The sequence below is a fragment of the Sus scrofa genome, chromosome 6 (genome assembly GCF_000003025.6).
Source record: "Sus scrofa isolate TJ Tabasco breed Duroc chromosome 6, Sscrofa11.1, whole genome shotgun sequence".
NCBI classification, from domain to species: Eukaryota; Metazoa; Chordata; class Mammalia; order Artiodactyla; family Suidae; genus Sus; species Sus scrofa.
In genome coordinates this window covers 161,272,063-161,297,445 of record NC_010448.4, presented here as the reverse complement: position 1 = coordinate 161,297,445, position 25,383 = coordinate 161,272,063, and the positions used below count along the sequence as shown (strand labels likewise).

The 25,383-nt window shown below is 37.0% G+C and overlaps 1 protein-coding gene across 2 annotated transcripts in view; it reads right to left on the bottom strand.

Annotated features, from left to right (window-relative positions):
- FAF1 (Fas associated factor 1) overlaps positions 1 to 25,383 on the bottom strand; it is a 429,817-nt gene that overhangs the window by 306,286 nt on the left and 98,148 nt on the right. For both annotated transcript variants that reach the window (XM_021097816.1, XM_021097817.1), the window contains exon 4: positions 15,739 to 15,944. In XM_021097816.1, coding sequence (XP_020953475.1) covers positions 15,739 to 15,944 — 206 coding nt within the window. The remainder of the gene's footprint in view (positions 1 to 15,738; positions 15,945 to 25,383) is intronic.

Below are 25,383 nucleotides of genomic sequence, written 5' to 3'. Positions count from 1 at the left end.
AGCATCTCTTTGAGTTTACACAAACACACACACAAACACTAAAAAAATTAATTCTTATCTAATTCCTTAATAACAGAAAGATGCTCAATATCTATAAACTATTTAATGCAGGTCACGTAAAATTTAATGATTTTAAGTTTCCTACAGTAGATAAAATAACATACATACAAATATATACATACGATCATTTACTCAATCAGTCATTTTCTTTCTTTCTTTCTTTTTTGGCCACACTCATGGCATGCAGAAGTTTCCGGGTCAGGGACTGAACCTGAGCCATAGCAATAAAACTGAGCCACAGCGGCAACAATGTCAAGTCCTTAATTGCTAGGGCACCAGGGAACTCCAAGTCATTCATTTTCTCAACTAGTACTACTCTATCCCAAACATTATGCTGAAGGAAGAGTTTAGAGAATAAGACCTAGTCTGAGTTCCCTCCATGGTGCAAGAGAAATGAATCCGACTAGAATCCATGAAGATACAGGTTCAATCCCTGGCCTAGCTCAGTGGGTCAGGGATCTGGCATTGCTGTGAGCTGTGGTGTAGGTTGCAGACTCGGCTTGGATCCCATGTTGCTGTGGCTGTGGTGTAAGCCAGTGGCTACAGCTCCAATTCGACCCTTAACCTGGGAACTTCCATATGCTGAGGGTGATCCCTAAAAAGCAAAAAAAAAAAAAAAAAAGAAAGAAAGAAAGAAAGAAATTAACATTCGTGTGGGAATACTGAAACACAAAGAGTAAGATGTTTTACATACAACATTTTATGAGATCATAGGCAATGAATCAAATTAAGCATGTCCGTGGAGGTTAGAAAAGGCATCACAAAAGGGAGGTATTTACTTATGGTATTGAAAGACAAGTATAAGCTTTCTAGAAAGATAAAACAAGAAAGGGCAAAGTCAAACCGAATATAGAAAATAGGGAACTAATGAAGGATGTGAGGAGATACTCTAGAAAGATCACTAAAAGGAAACTGTAAAATATAGGCTAGAGGAAGAAAGAAACTGAAAAAAAATGGAAACAGAAAAAGGAATTATTTTAATAATTCATGAAAGAAATTAATTCTTGAACTATAACAGAAGGAATCGAAATAAAGGAGGGATTCAACTTATACTGTGATAAAACTAACAGAAGTTAATCAATCAGAAGCAATGAAATAAGAAAAAAACTTTTTATAATGTCAAGCATTCCCAAGTATGCCTTCCATAGTGATGTATATCAACAAACCAACAGTGAACACAAAGAAGGTGCATGATGTGATTCCATGACTGGCATGTAATTCATAATAAGAGCATAATGATAATCCAGAACAAACAGAAAATTGGAACATCTAAGAGAAGCAGGAAAAAGGTTTATATCATACAGTAATAATATCTAGTTTACAACTAATTTTGAATCAAACTTTATTTATAAAGTATTTGTAACTATTTTAATTGTACTTGTTTTCAAACAGAATGACTTGAATGCTTCTCCTCTACCACACATGGGCACAAGTCTGCTTTTATACTGAATTTAAAAAGCCAAGAGTTTACAAAATGTAATCCTTAGAAATTCTATCATATATTTCTATAACACATCATTAAAATGTCCCTATAGTCAGAGTCTCCAAACTAAGAATTAAAGTTAACATTAAGATATATAATCCAGAAACCTGCATTTATGATCACCCACTGTATCTGAAATGAGCAGGGGGTTTTACTCCAATGAGTGAACCAATGAAAGTGGTTAAAGTGATTAAAATTCCATGAACTTCCACCATATACCTAATATTCCATCAACAAAAAGAACCACATCAATTTGAAAGAAATACTGTTAACTATCTCAGTCACATACTACATAATATTAGTTAATTTTTATTTAATATAGGACTGAATTCTAGTTTTCATAAAAAAGATAAAAAGTCTGAGAATTTTATGATTTAAAAGAGAATGTGTAACAGGGAACTGAGTTCTTTCTTTAATGATAATAAATATACTTATTAATCACTACACTAAGAAGTAAAGGCAATAAATACAGTCAAGTCTAATTACTACTATAAAGATAAATAAAACTATTTTTCCAATATCAATATATGGGTTTTGGTGATTTTAAAAATACAAATTCATTTTAAATATCAGCAAAGAGATAGAAATTATATTTAAAAGAACCAAATTCTGGACCTGAAGAATATAATAACTGAAATGAAAATTTCACTAAGGGCACTCAACAACAGACTTGATCAACCAGAAGAAAGAACCTGTGAACCTAAAGACACATCATTTGAAATTATCTAAAGGAGAGAAAAGAAGAAAGGATAGAAAATTGTGAACACCATTAAAGAATCAATATATGCAAATGGGAGCTACAGAGGAAAAAAGAAAGGAAAGAGAAAGCATATTTTGGAAAAAAAAAAAAGTTGACTACCTCCTAAACTTAGGAAAGAAAAGATAAACAAATTCACAAAGCACAAAAGATACCAAAAATGATTAATCCTAAGAAGTCTACATCAAAACATTAAAATCAGGAATTCCCACCGTGGCACAGCAGAAACGAATCTGACTAGGAACCATGAGGTTGCAGGTTTGATCCCAGGCCTTGCTCAGCAGGTTAAGGATCTGGTGTCGCCATGAGCTGTGGTGTAGGTCACAGATGTGGCTCAGATCTGGCACTGCAGTGGCTCTGGTGTAGGCCGGCAGCAACAGCTCTGATTAGACCTCTAGCCTGGCAACCTCCAAATGCAGCAGGTGCAGCCCTAAAAAGACAAAAACAAAAGCAAACAAAAACAAAAAAAACCCACATTAAAATCAAATTGTCAAATTAAAGGATAAAGAGAAATTTGAAAGCAGTTAAAAAAAAAAAAAGAATCTGTTATAGAGGAAGCCCTCAACAAGACTATGAGCGAATATTTCTCAACAGAAACTTTTCAGGCCAAAAGAGAGTAGGATGATACATTCAGAGTGCTGAAAAAAACAGAACTGCCAAATAAGAATATGATGTCCAGCAAAATTCCTTCAAATATGAAGGTGGAATAAAGACTTTCTCAGGTAAACAAAAGTGACAGAGTTCATCAACAATAGGCCTATCTTTTAAGAAATCCTAAACAGAGTACTTCGAGCTGCAATAAAAGGACAATAGACAGCAATAAAATACAGAATATTTAACAGTGGTGCTTAAATCACTTAATCTGGTATAGGAGTTAAAAGACAAAAGTATAAAAAGTAAGTATAACTAGGCAGAGCTTCCATGCCTGCCCACTTGCACCTCTCACAAGCGTCCTTATCTTAATAAATTTGTATCTTGCCTATAAAAAAAAAGTAAGTATAACTATAAAATACATAAATGGATACATAATACGTAAACATGCACTTCATGACATCAGTAACAAAATGGGGGAGAGAGTAAAAGAGCAGTTTTTGTATATAATTGAAGTTAGGTTAAAAAAAATAACTGTTAAGACGGCTTAGGTAAACCCCATTTTAACTACAAAAAAAATACCAATAGAAGATATACAAAATAAAATGTGAAAAGAATCAAAGCATGACACTACAGAAAAAAAAACAAACAGAGAGGAAGATACAAAGAAAGGAAAAGAGAGGGAGTTCCCTGGTGGTGTAAGTGGTCAGGACTTTGTCAATTTCACTGCAGTGGCCCAGGTTCAATATGTGTTCTGGGAATTGAGATCTCAGATGAAACTGCTGCACCCAGAGAGGTGCGGATATCAGAACAAAAGAGGATCCCAACCATATGCTGTCTACAAGACACTTTAGATTCATGGACATGCGTAGGCTGAAAGTGAAAGAATGGGAAAAGATAATACATGTAAATACTATCCAAAAGAAAACAAAGTGGTCACACTTAAATCAGACTAAAAAGACTAAGTCAAAAAATGTCACCACAGGGACAGGGAGTTACCATCGTGGTACAATGGAAATGAACCCAACTAGTATTTATAAAAATGTGGGTTCACCCTGGCCTTGCTCAGTGGGTCATGGATCCAGCATTGCCAAGAGCTATGGTGTAGGTCACAGACATGGCTTGGATCTGGCATTGCTGTGGCTGTGGCTGGCAGCTGCACCTCCAATTTGACCCCTAGCCTGGGAACTTCCATATGCCTTGGGCATGGCCCTAAAAAAAGGGGGGGGGGGGACAAAAAAAGGTGTGATATACACACAGAGAATAGAATATTACTCAGCCATAAAAAAAAGTATGAAGTGTTGCCATTTGCAGAAATATGGATGGACCTAGAGAATATTATGCTTGGTGAAATAAGTCAGGAAAGACAAATACTATATAATATAAATTATATGTGGAATCTTAGAAAAATAACACAGATGAATATACATACAAAAGAGAAACAGACCAGAGAAACAGACCAGAGGCATAGAAAATAAAATTATAATTACGAAAGAGGAGAGGGAGCAGGGTGGGGTGAGGGGGCAAATTAGAAATATGAGATAAAAACTACTATGCATTAAATAAACAACAAGGATTTACTGTATAGCACAGGGAATTAAACTCAATGTCTTAAAATAACTTATAACGGAATACAATTTGCAAAAATACTAAATCTTTATGGTGAACACATAAAACTAATACAATATTGTAAATCAACTATACTTCAGTTTTTTTTTTTTTTAACTCTGAAAAACAACGTTTCAAGACGGCCCATGGGCACATGAAAAGATGCTCAACATCACTGATATTAGAGAAATGCAAATCAAAACTACAATGAGGTACCACCTCACACTAGTCAGAATGGCCATCATTAAGTCTACAAATAACAAATGGTGCAGAGGGTGTGGACAAAAGGGAAGCCTCCTACGCTGTTGGTGGGAATGTAAATTGATACAACCACTATGGAGAACCATATGGAGGTTCCCCAGAAAACTGAATATAGAAGTACCAAATGATCCAGCAATCCCACTCCTGGGCATATATCCAGACAAAACTACAATTCAGCAAGATATATACACCCCTGTGTTCACAGCAGCACTATTCATAAAAGCCAAGACAAGGAAGCAACTTAAATGTCCACTGACAGATGACTGGATTAAGACAATGTGGTACATTTACATAATGGAATAAAACTCAGCCATTAAAAAAATGAAATTAGTTAATTTGCAGCAACATGGATGCAACTAGAGATTCTAATACTAAGTGAAGTAAGTCAGAAAGAGAAGGACAAATATCATACATCACGTATATGGAATCTAAAATATGGCACAAATGAACCGAATAAAAGAGAAATACAGACATAAAGAACAGACATGTGTTTGCCAATGGGGAGGAGGGAGGGAGTGAGATGGACTGGGAGTTTGGGGTTAATAGATGTAAACCATTACATTTAGAATGGATGAACAATAAGATCCTACTGTATAGCAGAGGGAACTAAATCCAATTTCCTGGGTTAGACCATGATGGAAGACAATATAAGAAAAGGAATGTATATATGTTTGGGTCACTTTGCTTTATTGTATAAACTGGCACATTATAAATCAACTATAATTAAAAAAAAATAGATTTTAAAAAAGTAGAAAGATCTCAAATGGCAACTTAACTATACCTTAAGCAACTGGAAGAAGAGGAACAAACTTAGCCCAAAGTTAACAGAAGGAGGGATCAGTAAAGATTAGAGAAGAAATAAATAGAGAATAGGAAAACAACAGAAAAAATTAACGAAACTAAGAGCTAATATTTGAGAAGAACATCAAAACTGGTTAATAGCCTAAACCAAGGGGAAAAAAAGAGAAGACTCAAATAAATAAAATCAGAAATTACAAAGGATGTATTACAACTGGTGCCTCAAAAATAATCACAGAGACTATTATGTACAATAACATGTAAACAAATGAGATAACTTAGAAGAAATGGGTAAATTTCAAGAAACACAAAATTTGCCAAGACCGAATCAAAAAGAAATAGAAAATCTGAACAGATTTATAACTAAGTAACGAGACTGAATCAGTAATCAAAAATCTCTCAACCAAAAAAAAAAAAAAACGGCTAGAAAAGAAACAGGTCTAGCACCAGGTGGCTTCACTGGAAAATTCTACCAAACATTCAAAGAAAAACTAAAATCAACCTTTCTCAAACTCTTTCTAAATTTGAAAAGGAAGGAATACTTCCAAATTCATCTTATGAGGCCAGCATTACCTTGTTGCCAAATCCAAAGACATTATAAGAGGAGAGACAAAACCAAAGAGGTTCATACCTAGTGAACAGAGATGCAAAAGTCCTCAACAAAATCCTAGAAAACTGAATTTGACAGCATGTTAAAAGGATTATACACCAAAACCAAGAGGAATTTATTCATAGGATACAAGCATGGTTCAACATATGAAAATCGATCAATGTGATAGACCATATTAAGTCATATTAAGAGAATGAAGGGAAAAATAACACTTGGTCATCTCAACAGATATAGAAAATACATTTGACAAAATACCATTTCATGATAAAAACACTCAACAAACTAGGAGTAGAAGGAATTACCTCGACATGATAAAGGCCATATATGGAAAGTCCACAGCTAACATCTGATGTAGTGGGAAAACTAAACTTTTCCTCTAAAGCTATGAACAATGCAAGGACGCCCACTCTTACTACTTCTGTTCACCATAGCAACAGAGGTCCTAGACAGAGCAATCAAGCAACAAAAAGAAATGAAAGGCAACCAAATCAGAAAAAAAAAGTAAAATTATCGCTCTTAATAGTGAAAATACTGAATGAATTAAGAGAAGATATGAACAGTAATGCAGACACCCTCGGAAAGGAACTAGAAAATATAAGGAGGAGCCAAGAAAAACTAGAAAATTCATTTGCAGAGATACAAACAGAACTAAGGGCAGTAAAACCCAGAATGAATAATGCAGAAGAACAAATCAGTGATATCGAAGATAGAATAATGGAAATCACCCAATCAGGTCAGCAGACAGAAAACCAAATCAAAAAACATGAAAGCAATATAAGAGACCTATGGGATAATATAAAGTGGGCCAATCTAAGCATAATAGGAATTCCAGAAGGAGTAGAAAAAGATAAGGGAATGGAAAATATATTTGAAGAAATTATCCCTGGAAACTTCCCAAATCTAAAGGATACTGAGCTCAAGATACAGGAAGCACAGAGGGCCCAAACAAGTTGAACCCAAATAGACCCACACCAAGACACATTATAATAAAAATGGCAAAAGTTAGTGATAAAGAGAGGATCCTAAAGGCAGCAAGAGAAAAGTAGGATGTTACCTACAAAGGAACCCCCAATAAGATTATCAGCTGATTTCTCTACAGAAACACTACAGGCCAGGAGGGAATGGCAAGAGATATTTAAAGTGCTAAAAGGAAAAAATATGCAACCTAGAATACTCTATCCAGCAAGAATATCATTTAAAATAGAGGACAAATAAAAATTTTTTCCAACAAACAAAAGCTAAAAGAATACAGCAATACAAAACCAAGGCTAAAAGAAATACTGAAAGGGCTTCTCTAAACCAAAAAGAAAGGAAGGAAAGAAAGGGAGGAAAAAGGGAAAAAAAAAAAAAAGAAGAGGAAGAACTAGGATAGAGGAAACCACAATCAGAGAGAGCAGTCACTCAAATAAGCCAGCATACAGATTTAATCATGAACATGTTTCAAACAAAATAAAATTAAAAAGAAAAAAAAAGAGTCATCAAAATCATAAAATGTGGGCAAGGGATGTTAGGAAATAAATAGACCCTGTTTTTGTGTGTTTGTTTGTTTCTCTTCTCATTTTTAATATAGTAATGAAGTGTTTGAACCTACAGGACCATCAGGCTAAAACACACAATTACAGGAAGGGGTTAGCATACTTAAAAAACAGGGCAACCACAAGCCAAAACCAAACACTGCATTCCCAAAAAATGAAAAAAAAAAAAAAACAACATTCAAGCAGATAATAACCGGAGACCATCCAACCAAAAAAAGAAAGGAAGAATGGAGAACCACAGAATCAACTGGAACACGAGGTTCAAAATGGCAATAAATAATCATCTATCAATTACCACCTTAAATGTCAATGGACTGAATGCTCTGATCAAAAGACACAGAGTGGCTGATTGGATAAAAAGGCAAAAACCTTCAATCTGCTGCCTACAAGAAACTCACCTTAGGACAAAGGATACATATAGATTGAAAGTGAAGGGGGAGGTCCCGTCGTGGCGCAGTGGTTAACGAATCCGACTAGGAACCATGAGGTCGCGGGTTCGGTCCCTGCCCTTGCTCAATGGGTTACGATCCGGCGTTGCCGTGAGCTGTGGTGTAGGTTGCAGACGCGGCTTGGATCCTGCGTTGCTGTGGCTCTGGCGTAGGCCTGTGGCTACAGCTCCGATTAGACCCCTAGCCTGGGAACCTCCATATGCCGTGGGAGCGGCCCAATAAATAGCAAAAAGACAAAAAAAAAAAAAAAAAAAAAGAAAAAAAAAAGAAAGTGAAGGGGTGGGAAAAAATATTTCATGCCAATAGACATGACAGGAAAGGAGGAGTTGCAATACTCCTATCAGACAAAAAAGACTTTAAAACAAAAGACATAAAGAAAGACAAAGAAGGACACTACTTAATGATTAAGGGATCCATCCAAGGAGAGGATGTTACTATCGTCAACATATATGCCCCAAATACAGAAGCACCCAGATACATACAACAAATATTAACAGACATAAAGAGAGAAATTGATGGGAATACAATCATAGTAGGAGACTTTAATGCCCAACTCACACCAATGGACAGATCCTCTAGACAGAAAACCAATAAAGCAAAAGAGATCCTAAAGGAAACAATAGAAAAGTTAGACTTAATTGATATCTTCAGGACACTACATTCTTCAGAATACACATTCTTCTCAAATGCACATGGAACATTCTCAAGAATCGACCACATATTGGGACACAAAGCTAACCTCAACAAATTTAGGAGCATAGAAATTATCTCAAGTATCTTCTCTGACCACAACGCCATGAAATTAGAAATTAACCATGGGAAAAGAAACGAGAAAAAAATCTACTACATGGAGACTAAACAACATGCTACTAAAAAACCAATGGGTCGATGAGGAAATCAAGAAGGAAATTAAAAAATACCTTGAAACAAATGATAATGAAGACACAACCTCTCAAAATCTATGGGATGCTGCAAAAGCAGTGCTCAGAGGGAAATTTATAGCGATACAGGCCTTTCTCAAAAAAGAAGAAAGATCCCAAATTGACAACTTAACCCTCCACCTAAACGAATTAGAAAAAGAAGAACAAAAGAGACCTAAAGTCAGCAGAAAGAAGGAAATTATAAAGATCAAAGAAGAAATCAATAAAATAGAGATTCAAAAAAGATAGAGAAAATTAATAAAACTAAGAGCTGGTTCTTTGAAAAGGTGAACAAAATTGACAAACCCCTAGCCAGACTCACTAAAAAGAGGAGAGAAAGAACTCAAATAACCAAAATTATAAATGAAAAAGGAGAAATCACAACGGATACTGCAGAAATACAAAAAACCACAAGAGAATACTAGGAACAACTATATGCCAACAAATTTGACAATCTGGAAGAAATGGACAATTTTCTAGAATCTTACAGCCTGCCAAAACTGAATCAAGAAGAAACAGACCAACTGAACAGACCGATCACTAGAAATGAAATTGAAGAGGTCATAAAAACACTCCCTACAAATAAAAGTCCAGGACCAGATGGCTTCACAGGCGAATTCTATCAAACATATAGAGAGGAACTGATGCCCATCCTCCTTAAACTCTTTCAAAAGGTCAAAGAAGAAGGAATACTCCCAAAGACATTCTATGATGCCACCATCACCCTAATTCCAAAACCAGACAAAGATACCACCAAAAAAGAAAACTATCGGCCAATATCTTTGATGAATATAGATGCAAAAATTCTCAACAAAATCTTAGCCAACCGAATCCAACAACATATCAAAAAGATCATACACCATGACCAGGTAGGGTTCATCCCAGGTTCACAAGGATGGTTCAACATGCGCAAATCAATCAACCTCATACACCACATTAACAAAAGAAAAGTCAAAAATCGTATGATCATCTCAATAGACACAGAAAAAGCATTTGACAAAGTCCAACATCCATTCATGATCAAGACCCTCACCAAAGTGGGTATAGAGGGAACATTTCTGAACATAAAGCCATTTATGATAAACCCACAGCAAATATAATACTCAATGGAGAAAAACTGAAAGCCTTCTCACTCAAATCTGGAACAAGACAGGGATGCCCACTCTCACCACTGCTCTTCAACATAGTTTTGGAAGTCCTAGCCACAGCAATTAGACAAACAAAAGAAATCAAAGGCATCCATATAGGAAGAGAAGGATAAAACTGTCACTGTACACAGACGACATGATACTATACATAGAAAACCCTAATGACTCAACCCAAAAATTACCTGAACTGATTCATAAATTCAGCAAGGTAGCAGGATATAAGATTAACATTCAGAAGTCAGTCGCATTTCTGTATATCAGCAATGAAATATTAGAAAAGAAATACAAAAACACAATACCTTTTAAAATTGCACCTCACAAAATCAAATACCTCGGAATACACCTGACCAAGGAGGTAAAAGACTTATATGCTGAGAACTAGAAAACTTTAATCAAAGAAATCAAAGAAGATGTAAAGAAATGGAAAGATATTCCATGTTCCTGGATTGGGAAAATCAACACTGTAAAATGGCCATACTACCCCAAGCAGTCTACAGATTCTGTGCAATCCCTATCAAATTACCCATGACATTTTTCACAGAACTAGAATAAAGAATCCAAAAATTTATATGGAACAACAAGAGACCCAGAATCGCCACAGCAATCCTGAGAAACAAAAACCAAGCAGGAGGCATAACTCTCCCAGACTTCAGGCAATACTACAAAGCCACAGTCATCAAAACAGCGAGGTACTGGTATCAAAACAGACAGACAGACCAATGGAACAGAATAGAGAACCCGGAAATAAACCCTGACACCTATGGTCAGTTAATCTTTGACAAGGGAGGCAAGAACATAAAATGGGAAAAAGAAAGTCTATTCAGCAAGCATTGCTGGGAAACCCAGACAGCTGCATGCAAAGCAATGAAATTAGAACACACCCTCACACCATGCACAAAAATAAACTCCAAATGGCTGAAAGACTTAAAGATAAGACAGGACACCACCAAACTCCTGGGAGAGAACATAGGCAAAACACTCTCTGACATCAACATCATGAATATTTTCTCAGGTCAGTCTCCCAAAGCAATAGAAATAAGAGCAGAAATAAACCCATGGGACCTCATCAAACTGAAAAGCTTTTGCACAGCAAAGGAAACCCAAAAGAAAACAAAAAGACAACTTACAGAATGGGAGAAAATAGTTTCAAACCATGCAACAGACAAGGGCTTACTTAATCTCTAGAACATATAAGCAATTTATACAACTCAACAGCAAAAAAGCCAATCAATCAATGGAAAAATGGGCAAAAGACCCGAATAGACTGTTCTCCGAGGAAGATATACAGACGGCTAACAAACACATGAAAAAAATGCTCAACATCACTGATCATAAGAGAAATGCAAATCAAAACTACCATGCGATATACCACCTCACACCAGTCAGAATGGCCATCATTAAGAAGTCCACAAATAACAAGTGCTGGAGGGGCTGTGGAGAAAAGGGAACCCTCCTGCACTCTTGGTGGGAATATAAACTGGTACAGCCACTATGGAGAACAGTTTGGAGATACCTTAGAAATCTATCCATAGAACTTCCATATGACCCTGAAATCCCACTCTTGGGCATCTATCCGGACAAAACTCTACTTAAAAGAGACACATGCACCCGCATGTTCACTGCAGCACTATTCACAATAGCCAGGACATGGAAACAACCCAAATGTCCATCAACAGAGGATTGGATTCGGAAGAGGTGGTATATATACACAATGGAATACTACTCAGCCATAAAAAAGAACAACATAATGCCATTTGCAGCAACGTGGATGGAACTAGAGACTCTCATACTGACTGAAATGAGTCAGAAAGACAAAGACAAATACCATATGACATCACTTATAACTGGAATCTAATATCCAGCACAAATGAACATCTCCTCAGAAAAGAAAATCATGGACTTGAGAAGAGACTTGTGGCTGCCTGATGGGAGGGGGAGGGAGTGGGAGGGATTGGAGCTTGGGCTTATCAGACACAACTTAGAATAGATTTACAAGGAGATCCTGCTGAGTAGCATTGAGAACTATGTCTAGATACTCATACTGCAACAGAACAAAGGGTGGGGGAAAAAATGTATACATGTAAGGATAACTTGATCCCCATGTTGTACAGTGGGAAAAAAAATTATCTCTCTTTACAGATAATATGATTTATATATAGAGAACCCTGTAGATTTTACATACACACACCAACACATACACAACCTTTCAAAACTATAAAGGAATTCAGCAAAGTTTCAGGATACAAAAATCAACATATGAAAATAATTATGTTTCTATATACCAGCAACAAATAATCCAAAAGGAAATGTAAGAAAACAAGCCCATCTATAATAGCATCGGAAGAATAAAATGTATAGGAATAAACTTAACCAAGGAGGTGCAATGGAAACTATAAAACCCTGCTGAAAGAAACTGAAGATGACACAAATAAATGGAAAGACAACACGTGTTCATGGATTGAAAAATTTAATATTGTTAACATGTTCATCCTACCCAAAGTGACACACAGATTTAGTGTGACCCTTATAAAAATCCCAGTAACATTTCTTGTAGAAATAGAAAAAACAATGCTAAAATTCATATGGAAACAGAAAGGACCTTGAATAGCCAAAACGATTTTGAGAAAGAAGAATGAAGCTTATGGTCTCATGATGACTTCAAAACATTTTAAAAGTAGTCAAAACAGTATAATACTGGCATAAAGATGGAAATATAGGACTTCCCCTGTGGCCTACAGCACAACTGCAAGTTGTCTCTGCAAGGGCTCAGGTTCTGGCCCTGGAACTTCCACATGCCGTTGGGTGGGCAGCCCAACATTTAAAAAAACAAAAAGGAAATATATACCAATGGAACAAAACAGAGAGCCCAGAAATAAACCCATAGGTTAGGTATAGCTCAAATAATCTTTGAAAAGAGTGCCAAATGTACATGATGAGAGGGAAAAAATCTCTTTAACAAATGGTGCAGGAAAAATTGGATATCCATACTCAAAAAAATGATACTAGACCTTTCTTTATCTTATACCATACCCCAAAATTAACTCAAAATGGATTAAAGACTGAAACTATAAAAATTCTAGAAGAAAACATTTTTGGGAGTTCCCATCATTGCTCAGTGGTTAAAGAATCTGACTAGGAGCCATGAGGTTGCGGGTTCAATGCCTGGCATTGATAAGTGGATTAAGGATCCGGTGTTGCGGTGAGCTGTGGTGTAGGTCACAGACACGGCTTGGATTCCATGTTGCTGTGGCTTGGCATAGGCCGGCAGCTATAGCTCTGATTAGATCCCTAGCCTGGGAACCTCCATATGCCACAGGAGCGGCCCTAGAAACTAAGGCAAAAAGACAAAAAAAAAAAAAAAAAAAAAAAAAAAAAAAAAAAGAAACATTTTTAAAAAGCTCCATAGCATTTGTCTTGGAAATGATTTCTTGGACATGACACCAGAAGCACTGCCGACAAATGTAAAAATAGAATAGTGGAACTACATTAAACTAAAAAGCTTCTGTGCAGCAAAGGAAACAATTGACACAGTGAAAAGGCAGCCTACAGAATGGGAGAAAAGATTTGCAAACCTCCTATTTGTGAAGGGGGTTATATTCAAAATAAATAAAGAAATATTGCAATTCAACAGCAAAAAAATAAATAAGCCAATTTAAAAATGGACAAAGAACTGGAATAGACTTTTCTCCAAAGATATACAGGTAGAAGAAAAGATGCTCAACATCACTAATCATCATAAAAGCCAATCAAAACCACCATGAGTTATCACTTCATACATGTTCAGATGGCCATTATAAAAAAACAAAAAAAAAATCAGAAAATAACAAGCGTTGGCAAGGATGTGGAAAATTTGGCCCCCTTGTGCACTATTACCAGAAATATAAATGGTGCAGCCACTATGAAAAAGAGTATGGAAGTGCCTCAAAAAATTAAAAATAGAACTAACATATGATTCAGCTATCCCACTTCCGAGTATTTATCCAAAAGAACTGAACAGTTCTTTTATCAAAAGATATTTGCAATCCCATGTTCACTGCAGCATTATTCACAATAGCCAAGAGGTGGAAACAACCTAAACGTCTATTAACAGATGAGTAGATAAAGAAAATATGGTATATACATACAATGGAATATTACTCAGCTGTAAAAAAGGAAGGAAACCCTATACCATAATACGCTATGACATGGATGAAACTTGAGGATATGATACTGAGAGAAGCCAGAAGGACAAGTGCTGCTTGAGTCCACTTACATAAGGTATTTAAAGTACTCAACTCATAGAAGCAGAAAGTAGAATGATGGCTGCCAAGGAGCCGAGAGGAGTGGAAAATGGGGAGCTGCTGTCAATGGACACAGAATTTCAGTTATACAAGATGAAAAAGTTCTAGAGATTTGCCAAACAAAAATGTATCTACAGTTAATAAGCCTATACTGTCATATCTCATTCATGTGTTTTTTACTTCAAAGAAAAAAAAAAAAGGTATGTGGTATATATAGGAGAATATTTGGGGGCATGGGGAGGAGCATGGGGAGAAAAGCTGGACTAGGAGAGGAATCCAGGCAAAAAAAAGAATAAGTACAAAGGCCCTGTGCTAATAACCTATTCAAAGAACTGAAAGAGGCCATTACAACTTAGACAAGGTGAGTAAAAGAGAGTGGTAACAGATGAAAACTAGAGTTGCGGCATGGTCTGATAAAGCAGAGACTTACAGGTCATGCTAAAAGATTTGAATTTTATCCTAGAAACAATAGAAAGTTTCTAAATGGTTTTAAGTAAGGGAATAACAATCTGATTATTGTTTGGAAACAATCACTCTTTTAACAGCCTTGCTTTTCTCGTAATGTACCTCAATTAGTAAAATTAAATAAAACTAGTAAAAGATCTCCCAAAAAGGAAAAAGGCAACATTTTAGAAATATCCAGGATATAGATTTAAGGCAAAACTATACTGAAATAGAAACTAACACAACTTTTCGTTCTACAACAAACACGTATCAAATAATCTGAATCAAATGCGTTCAACATAGTTTTTCTCTATAGAATTTTGGTAAAGTCTGTCTGAAAATGGCAAGCATACACTTTGAGTTTCCTTTGAGAGGACAGCAGTGAAACATTTATTCAGCTGGTAGGGAGAAGTGGTGATGGAAACGTGTCTTATTTCTGATCTCTCATTAACCACAGTATGAAAAATGAGAGAGCTTTAGCTACAAAGTCTGTTATCAGCATATTTAATAATTTTGGTATTTTTTTAAGTTACAAGATGTTTGATTTGTATCTGTCCTAAAATAGTACCACATCCCATTCTGCATATGTGAACAAGAAAAAATTATTCTTAAACTTACCTCAATCTCAAAATGGTATTTAAAATTAGAATGCAATAATCTGTACATAAAAATAACACTTCCAATTTGCTTTTTTTCTCTTCTTGTTTGTTACCAGTGAACTTAAATGAAAATAATATAATGTTTACCTAATAAATTGTTTATCTGTGAAGGCCATATGGTAGGAAAAACCTTACCAACAGTACAGCTGTCTTCAAGTACCACATCAACATTTCTGTCTCTGTACTCAACCCTGAAGTCCAGCATCCGAGGTTGTCTTTCTACAATTTGCCTAGACGGCATTACAGGTGGAAATACCGAAGAAGAAGAGGGAGAAGGAGCTGGAGCTGGGTGACTTGCTGGGTCAAATGCAGGTCCTGGTATGGTCTCACCTCCATAGTCACTGAAATATTGACATAAAAGAAGTATTATCATCAACTAAATCACCACAGATTACCACTAGGACCCTCTCTATATTCAGTTCGTGTTGTTTTCCATATCAAATTTACCTACCTGTGCATCAAGGACTAACTTAAGTTCTAATTCTTCCACAAAATCTCTCCCGACAACTGAAAGCAACATTACTCTCCCTCCCATCCTTGCCTTTCTATGTCTGTTAGCAGTTATCAGGACGTCATTTAACTCGATTTTTGCCTTACGTAGTTACAATGTTGGTAAAAACATCATTTTAAACTCTGTGAATTACAAACAGTGTCTTCTTAACCCACTCACTGACATTAATTGATTAACTCTACTTTCAACCAAAACTATTTTGAAACTTAACCATCCTTAAACCTCCTCTCTCCCTCTCACTCAATCTTAAAATACATTTTTCTACTTGGCAGAGAAAATAGATGCCACCAAGAAGAAATTCCCTTACCTTTCTGACATCAAATCCACAAATTAACCCACATATGCACTCTCCTTCTCTTATGTAGAGAAGACATCATGCTACCTACGCAAAATCTAGAATCATCTTCTCATTAGCTTTACATCATGGTTATCCCTTTCCTTTCCAGGATCTTCAACATCTCCTACTCTTCTGGAGTCTTCTCAAAAACATTTAAACATGTTTGAATCTCTCCCTTCTTAAGAAATAAAAACCAAATTCTGACTCTGTCCACTTAATAGGTACCTCATTTGAAAAATGGGAAAATTAATTATATTTGTAAGGAGTAAATCATATAATGTGTATGCAAAGCTTAACACAATGCCCGTACATACTTAGTAAGATCTCAAACCTCAAACTGAGTATAGTCAGTTTAAGCCACTTATGCTTCCCCAAGCCTAATTCTCCCATTTACTCCTGTCAGCTACCCAAGCTAGAAACCAGAGTCACAGTAGTGACAACACCGAATCCTTAACCCACTGAATCTACAGGGAACTCCAAAGAAATCACAGTTTATTTTTTGGCCATGCCCGAGGCATGTGGAAGTTCCAGGGCCAGGGATTGATCCTGTGCCATAGCAGTAACTACTCCAGATTCTTAACCCACTAGGGTCCCAGGGATCTCTCGCCATCTCTCTGTGTTAACAGCCAGACAGCCTTTCCTTTCTTATCTTAACTTGATTCTTCCCATTTCATGGGGGAACATAAACTATTCCTTCTAAGAAAAAATTTTCCTTCCCATCCCATCCCCAAAGAATATTTCTCTGAGCTAATTACATTTAGCCTTCATATCACATATTGAATTTCAACCCAGAGCATGCTATACTATTTAAGACTAGTTCTAACTCCCCACCACTATCAGTAATTACGATGGAACAGTAATGGCTGGTCCATCTGCTGAGCTCAAGATTTTATACATAAAAGGTACACATATATATAACAAGCTAATGAATAGAGGAAAAATTATAAAGAATTTGGTTTTTTTTCTGACATAATTTATGAATATATGGAGATATATATATATATATATACACACACACACACACACACACACACACACATATTCACTGGTTTTTTTCCTCCTCAGTAGGAATGCTCCTATTAAATATCATTATTGTATAATTTCCTCCACCACCAGAACAACAAGCTCAGTTTTAAAATATATTTCTTCTCACCCTGAATTTAAGGAAAAAATAATGAGTTGGGGGCCTGAATAGAAACATCAAGAATGACCAAAAACATGCCAAGTTATGCATTGTTTATACAATTAAGAAACAGAAAATATTTACACTTAATTCATACATTTGCTTTGATCATTATCAAGTTATAGATTACATAATTGATTTAGTTCTGATAAGTTTTTTTAAAAACTAGAGTAAGAATTACATTTAGGAGAGGAAAGGAGAGGGGAAGGGAGGGGAGGGGAGGGGAGAGAATAGAATAGAATAGAATACAATAGAATACAATAGAAAGAATAGAAATTATCAGTATGTTTCACTTGAAAGGATAGGACCAAACATTGTTTCATAAAACTTCTGATTCTGGAATATATGTGTAATATGTGTGTTTGGGATCCCAAGTATTTCTCATTGTAGGTCATCATCAAAAAGTCTGAAAGTGACTTGCTTAGATCTCACCAGAGTTCACTCTAGTAATCACTGATCCAAAGACAAAAACCTATCCTTTCTCCCATTTGTTAAATTCAAGGACTGTAATGTGAGAAGGAAGATATAAGAAAACAGAACATGTTTAAAGCAGGAAGAATGTCACTGTTGGAATCCAAAGTGAGCTTCTAAGAATTCATAAACAGAATCTGGGCAATGATACTTCACATATCTCAATTTTGACACTTCTCAGAACCTAGGGAAAACAGCTAAAGTTAATAGTTAGGTCACTGACTTACAGTTTTCTTAACTCCAAATGCACCCTTGTGTAATTTATTCTGTAATGCAAGGGCTACGGTTCTGAAAATTTTTCTTTTTCCTTTGGCATATTGGTTTCCTGATAGGCTCTGTCAAGTAGAGGATACTAGGCAGAGATTAGTAGTTAGGAGAGAGAAAAAACTTCCTTCTTTCTCTTTGCACAGATTTCCATCAGCATCACACTGTACTTTCAGTCTCCCGCTTTTCTCAGCACTCTTATAACCAACTTCTTGACATTGTTTCTGAGATACCAGTAGCAGCTAAACAGTACACATTCCACAGAGGTCTGATCCTCAGCTCCAAAGAGCTCCTCTTGAGCTTCAAAATGCTGTTAATCCCTTTGTTCCCTAGACCTTTGCATGGTAACTTCCTGAAGCAGTTTATTGTGTCTAGGTTACTTCAGTTTACTTTTTTGCTCTTTAATTCTTTCACAACTGTGTGTCTACATTAAATTCCCTCTGTTAAAATACCCTAGTGTGGTTTAATTTTCTTGATAATGGAGGTGTCCCAGGAAACACAGGATTCAGGAATTGGCTTGATTACGGCCTTAGCCTTCAATGTACTGCCAATGGAAAATGGGTTACTATGATCCAAGACATGCGCTGGCAGAATGATTAATTATCACTATTGAAATAAGTACCTCAAGTAACCAGTGATTATCTGACTGACCATTATGGTGGTAATATAATGACAACAAGGACTAAGAGCAGGCTGCTGGTGACTCTAAAGGAGAGCTTACAGAAGAAAATGACACACTTGGGGTTTTTAACTTCCAATTCAATTAATGGTAATAAAGTCAGAGTTCCTTAAGCGGCACTTTAAAAAATAGTTTCTTAATTTTTTTTCTTATTTGTCTTCTTAGGGCCATACCCGTGGCATGTGGAGGTTCCCAGGTTAGGGGTCTAATTGGAGCTGTAGCTGCCAGCCTACGTCACAGCCGCAGCAAAGCTGCGTCTGCAACCTACACCTCAGCTCACGGCAATGCTGGATCCTTAACTCACTGAGCAAGGCCAGGGATCGAACCTGCAACTTCACGGCTCCTAGTTGGATTTGTTTCTGCTGTGCCACAACAGGAACTCCAAATTCTTAATTCTTATAACCAAGGTATCATCCTCCTAAGAATCAGACTCAAAATTTAATTTTGCAGCTTGCTTACTTATAGTAGAAGTTGAATATACATACTTTCTAAGTCTCTGTTATGAAAGTTAAGGGCCAGTTTTGGAAGGAGTGAGACCCTAAGATGTAGAAGGGGGATACCTGAGTAGGTTCAGATGAAGGCTAGAATCTTGACCTCCTGGAGTTTCTCTGAGCCTCTTTTGTAAGCAAAAACAGCTTCTCCTCCCATGATTTAAGGTTAGCCTCCTCTTGCTTAAAAACTATTAATACTCTTACCTGAGACAGTTGCCTTAAAAGGGGATGCCTATTGTCAAAACCTACCTCCACCATTCCCTACTACTCTAAAATCAGATGTAGGAAAGCTCCAAGAAAACAAGCACAAGTCTTAACTGAGAGAAGAGAGTTTATATCCAAAAGTAATTATAAGATTTTGATAAATTATATCAGCAAAAACCTAGGGAATAGTTGTGAAAATGCATCGGAAATGAGTTTGACCAAAAAAGTTTGGATAGGGCCAAATATAATATATTTGCTTAAGCAGCTCTAAGTACCTCTAAGTTTCCTTGTTGACTGAATGAAACTTAAGTCCCAAAGGAATCTACATTTAATGGAGATGAAATGCTCAAACTTCCCTGACAAAATATAGAAGAAATCCAGATGCTCAGGAAAATACAAACGCTAGAGTGGATTTATCATGTACAACCTGAATATATACACATTCTCTCACTATATCATCCATGAGGTCCCAAAGAACTCTGCACTATAGCATTAAAAAAAAATATGTCAGAATAAGGGAATCTACATTCTTGAAAAACTCTGTAGTGGCTGTCTTCTGTTGGTTGGAAATGACACAGGGAGATGATACCACTGAAAAAAAGACTCCCTAATAGGCATGATGAGACCCAAAGTGCAAAGGTCAAACTGCAGAGTTTAGTAAGAAAAAGGGGGGAGCAATGATGTTGCTGGACAGAATAGACAAAATGTGGCAATCAGAAGACTTTAATATGCAGAGATCTTTAGTACTGTTTAATTGAACATAATACTTCTAAGAACAAACTTAAAAGGCAGTTGAAAAATATTACCTGATCTCTAAACAGCAGAAACCTAGATCTGACAGCCTAAATCCTAACTTCCGTAACTATAATGGAGAGCCACAGTCACTCCATTTCCAAATATGAGTTGATTCACAGAAAAAAGTGCAACAGAGCCACACATATGGTAAATTTTCCTCTAAGCCTTCTCCTAAGAGATCTGTAGCCATTTACTAGGGGTTTATAAACTGATAAAAGGAAAATATCCAGGTCTTTAGGGAATTACTAAATGCTTTATATTCTTGGGGATGTAAAAGTGGAAGATAATGATGGTAAAGGAAGTTTTGGCCTAAATCCAATCACAGCTTCATTGAACCTGTTCAACCTACCCTGCACTTTTTTCCCCAGATCCCAACAGGTATCTCATATTGACTTCCTGACCCATGGAATTAGGATTATTATGTAAGAAAAGAACTAATCTTGCACACACTTTTTTTTCCCTGTATTAATTTGCAATCACCATGACAAACATTTCACTTCCTCTCAGTAAGGTAAACAATATACCTTCACTGTCTTTTCCTCAAGATTATGCCAACTCTCTTGCTCTTTGTCATAATAATCTATCCTGGATAGATTTTTTTTTTCTTTTCATGGACGCACCTGTGGCATATGGAAGTTCCCATGCTAGGGGTAGAATTGAGCTGTATGTAGTTGAGGCCCATGCCACAGACAAGGCAACGCCAGATCCAAGGTGTAGCCCGCAGCAACATCAGATTCTTAACCCACTGAGCGAAACCAGGGATCAAACCCACATCCTTACAGAGACTACATCGGGATTTTAACCCACTGAGCCACAATAGGGACTCCTAACCTGGACAGATCTTGTTCACCCAGGTATTCCACAAAACAACATCATACTGATGACAATATAGATTGGTCTTGAAGAGCAAAAGTAGCAAGTACTTGAATTCTTTGGTAAGATACATACATGCTATTGATTAGGAGATACAGACCACAAAAAAGCAGAGGTCTTCTCCTTGGTGAAGTTTCTGGGGGCCAGGGAAAAGAAGCATATCACGGCAAAAGGCTGCTTGTTGAATCTTGTACTACCCATCAATGCATAAGCGCTAAGTTAACTGAGAAGAAAAACCTTGGACAGGAAAGGAAAAAATGGTTATGCATAATATGCTGATACCAACCAAAAATAGCCTGCTGAAACATTACAACTCCAATCAAAGATATCCCTGAAAGATAGTGAAAGAAATAGTTATCCCCAGTGGGAGAGAACTTAAGGTTGTACCACAGGTTGATAACTTAATCTAGAAGGAGAAATAGCCTGAGATACAAATCTACATTGAATCATGGGCAATAGTTAATGGGTGGCCAGCTGATCAGGACATGGAAAGAATAAAAAGAAAACTGGCTGACATGGAAGTCTGGGGAAGAGAAATGGAACATTTAGAATGGACACAAAATGTGAATATGTTACAGTGTGAAGGTTGTCTATAAGCTATTTGCTTAAAAAAAAAGTCTCTCAATATGGATAAAATGACATTGTCCTGTTGATGTCAGTCAGCTTTCTCCCCTTGCTACCCCAGGACTGCTCAGTGTATTAATGCACAAGGTGGCCATGACAATAGGGATGGAGGTTAGGCATAGGCACAACAACATCAACTTGCCCTCACCAAATCTGAACATGGCTAGGCAGACTACTGAGTGCCTAAACTGAAACAACAGAGACCAATACGGAGTCCCTAATATGGCACCATTTCTCAGGAATCTGGTATTAGATCATTTCTATCACGGAGGAGGGAGGCATTCTGTTCTCACATAAAAACATACTTTTCTGGATATGAAATTGACTTCCCTGACAGCAGTGTTTCTGCCAGCATCACCATTCATGCCTTATTGATCTATGGTTTCCCACACGACACTGGTTCTAACCAAGAAATTCATTTCACAGCAAAAGAAGTACAGCACTGGTATCATTCATGTATACTGTTATCCAGAAGCAGCCAGCTTGATGGAATAGTGGAACGGTGTACATAGGCAAGGCGTAGATGCAGAGAAAATATCCTCAAAGACTGGGCTCCAACTTAAAGGATATGATATATGCTTTATATCAATGACCAAAACACAATGATATTTCTCATGCTGTCAGAAAAAAATGGATATGGGAATTAACTGGTGGCTGTGCTTGCACTTAATATGCCTAGTAACTTACCAAAGTTTTGCTTCCTACAACTTTGAGTTCTGGTGGTTCACAGATCATAGGATATAAAGTTTTCACAATACTTCCATTGTATTAGAATTTAAGAATGCCACTTGGTCATTCTGTACTCTTCACATTATTCAATCAGTTAGCAAAGGAGGGGGTACTAGCTGGTCCTTATTACCAAGGAAAAAAATGAGGTTGCTGCTACGCAATGGGCATGTCCAAAATTAAGTTAATGGGAGAACCATCCTACACTGTTGGGGGGAATGTAAACTGGTATAGCCACTATGGAGAACACTATGGAGGCTGAGGCTCCTTTAAAAACTAAAAATAGTCACCATATGATCCTGCAACCCCACCCTTGGACATATATCTGGAGAAAACTATAATTCAAAAAGATATGTATACCCCAGTGTTTACTGCAGCACTATTTAGAATAGCCAAGACATGGAAGCAATCTAAATGGCATCAACAGATGAATGAATAAAGATATGGGGGGAGGGGGGAGGAGGAGATGGAATATTTGCCATGAAAAAGAATGAAATCATGCCATTTGCGACAACATGGATGAATCTAGAGATTATCATACCAAGTGAAGTAAGCCATACAGAAAAAGATATATATCCTATGATATTGCTTAAATGTGGAATCTTAAAATATATATACACCACATACAAATGAACTTACTAATTACAAAACAGAACCACAGGGAGCTCCCATTGTGGCACAGCAGAAACTAATCCAACTAGTATCCATGAGGATGCAGGTTTGATCCCTAGCCTCACTCACTGGGTTAAGGATCTAGCATCGCCATGAGCTGTGGTGGAGACTGCAGATATGGCTTGAATCCTGCATTTCTGTGGCTGTGGAGTAGGCTGAAAGCTGCAGCTCCAATTCGATCCCTAGTCTGGGAACTTCCATATGTTTCAGATGCGGCCCTAAAAAACTAAAAAAAAAAAAAAAAAAAAAAGAAAGAAAGAAAGAAAAAGCAAGAGATCCAAAGATATGGAAAGCAAACTTATGGTTACCAAAGGGGGGTGGGGAGGGATATATTAGGAGGAAGGGATTAACATATACATACTACTAAATATAAAATAGATAATTAACAAAGACCAACTACAGGAGTTCCCAACATGGCTCAGTGGTTAACAAATCCGACTAGGAACCATGAGGTTGCAGGTTCGATCCCTGGCCTTGCTCAGTGGATTAAGGATCCGGCGTTGCCATGAGCTGTGGTGTAGGTTGCAGACACGGCTCAGATCCCGCGTTGCTTTGGCTCTGGTGCGGGCCGGCAGCTACAGCTCTGATTCGACCCCTAGCCTGGGAACCTCCATATGCCAAAGGAGAAGCCCAAGAAATGGCAAAAATGCAAGGAAAAAAAAAAAAAGGCCAACTACAAAGCACAGGGAATTATACTCAACATTTTGTAATAATCTCTAAGGGGAAAGAATCTAAAAAAGATGTGTGTGTGTGTGTATACATACATATATATAAAATATTTGTGTATATATAACTGAATCACTGTGAAATATACACCTGAAAATAACACACCAATGTAAATCAATTATACTTCAATTTTTTTTTTAAAGTTATTGGGAAACTACAACCAATATTTTAAAGAAAGGTCCACTGAGGATTCTGACTCTTCAAGAATGAATGTTTGAGATGTCCCACCAAGTAAAAAGCCTTGATTATGTGAGGTACTTGCAGAAAGAATATAGAATAAACAGTGAAAAAAGAAACTAGTAAATACCAACCATGGGTTTATGACCAGTAACAGAAACATGAACAACAGCAACACACGTATACACACACAAAACTCTCCTCTTACAGTCTGCACACCGCTCCTATCAACATCACTCCAGCAGTGACGGCACGATAACAGTGGCACTGACTTTGTTTCAGCATCAACCACACATTAGAGTTAGCTTCTAGTTTCTTTCAATACTTCAAAACAAGACCCTGCATCCTGTCAGAGGTACAAGTACTAGGTGAGCAGGATTTCTTATACGTCTGGGGCCAAGCTGGTAGTGCTCCTCTGCTGAGCTTCAAAGTTCTGCTAACTTCAACCCCTCTCAAGCTCTTTCCTTTTTTTCTCCAATACTAAGAATGACCCTGCATCCTTCAGTGGTCATTAGGAGGCCCGTCTGGGCAAGCCTGTCCTAGAGCAGACTTCCTAGAGTGGGTGCCATGGACCTGCCCCATAGAGTACCAGCTGTGGCCACCCTTTTCAGAGGGTGCCACAGCTTTAAGTCTGCTCTCAGACTTTAAGTCTGCTGTGGTATAGGCCAGTGGCCACAGCTCCGATTCGACCCCTAGCCTGGGAACCTCCATATGCCGTGGGAGCGGCTCAAGAAAAGGCAAAAAGACAAAAGAAAAAAAAAAAGAACAGAGTCTGGGTTCTTCTCCCTTCAAAAATAATTATAAAATATTAAAAAAAAAAAACTTTGATAGCTCTTTTCTCTGTTAAGGTGTAAATGACAAAGTAAGAGCTGTTTTTAGATTACATTCAACTAACTACAAAAATCAAACACACAAAATGAATATCCTTCAAACCGCCTACATGTAACATTCCAAGCACCGTGTCTTCCACTTTCGGTGTGAAATACATGAGAAAGTACAAAGAGCCCTCTTTCATTTCTTCAGCGATGTCAAACCCACCGTGATTTC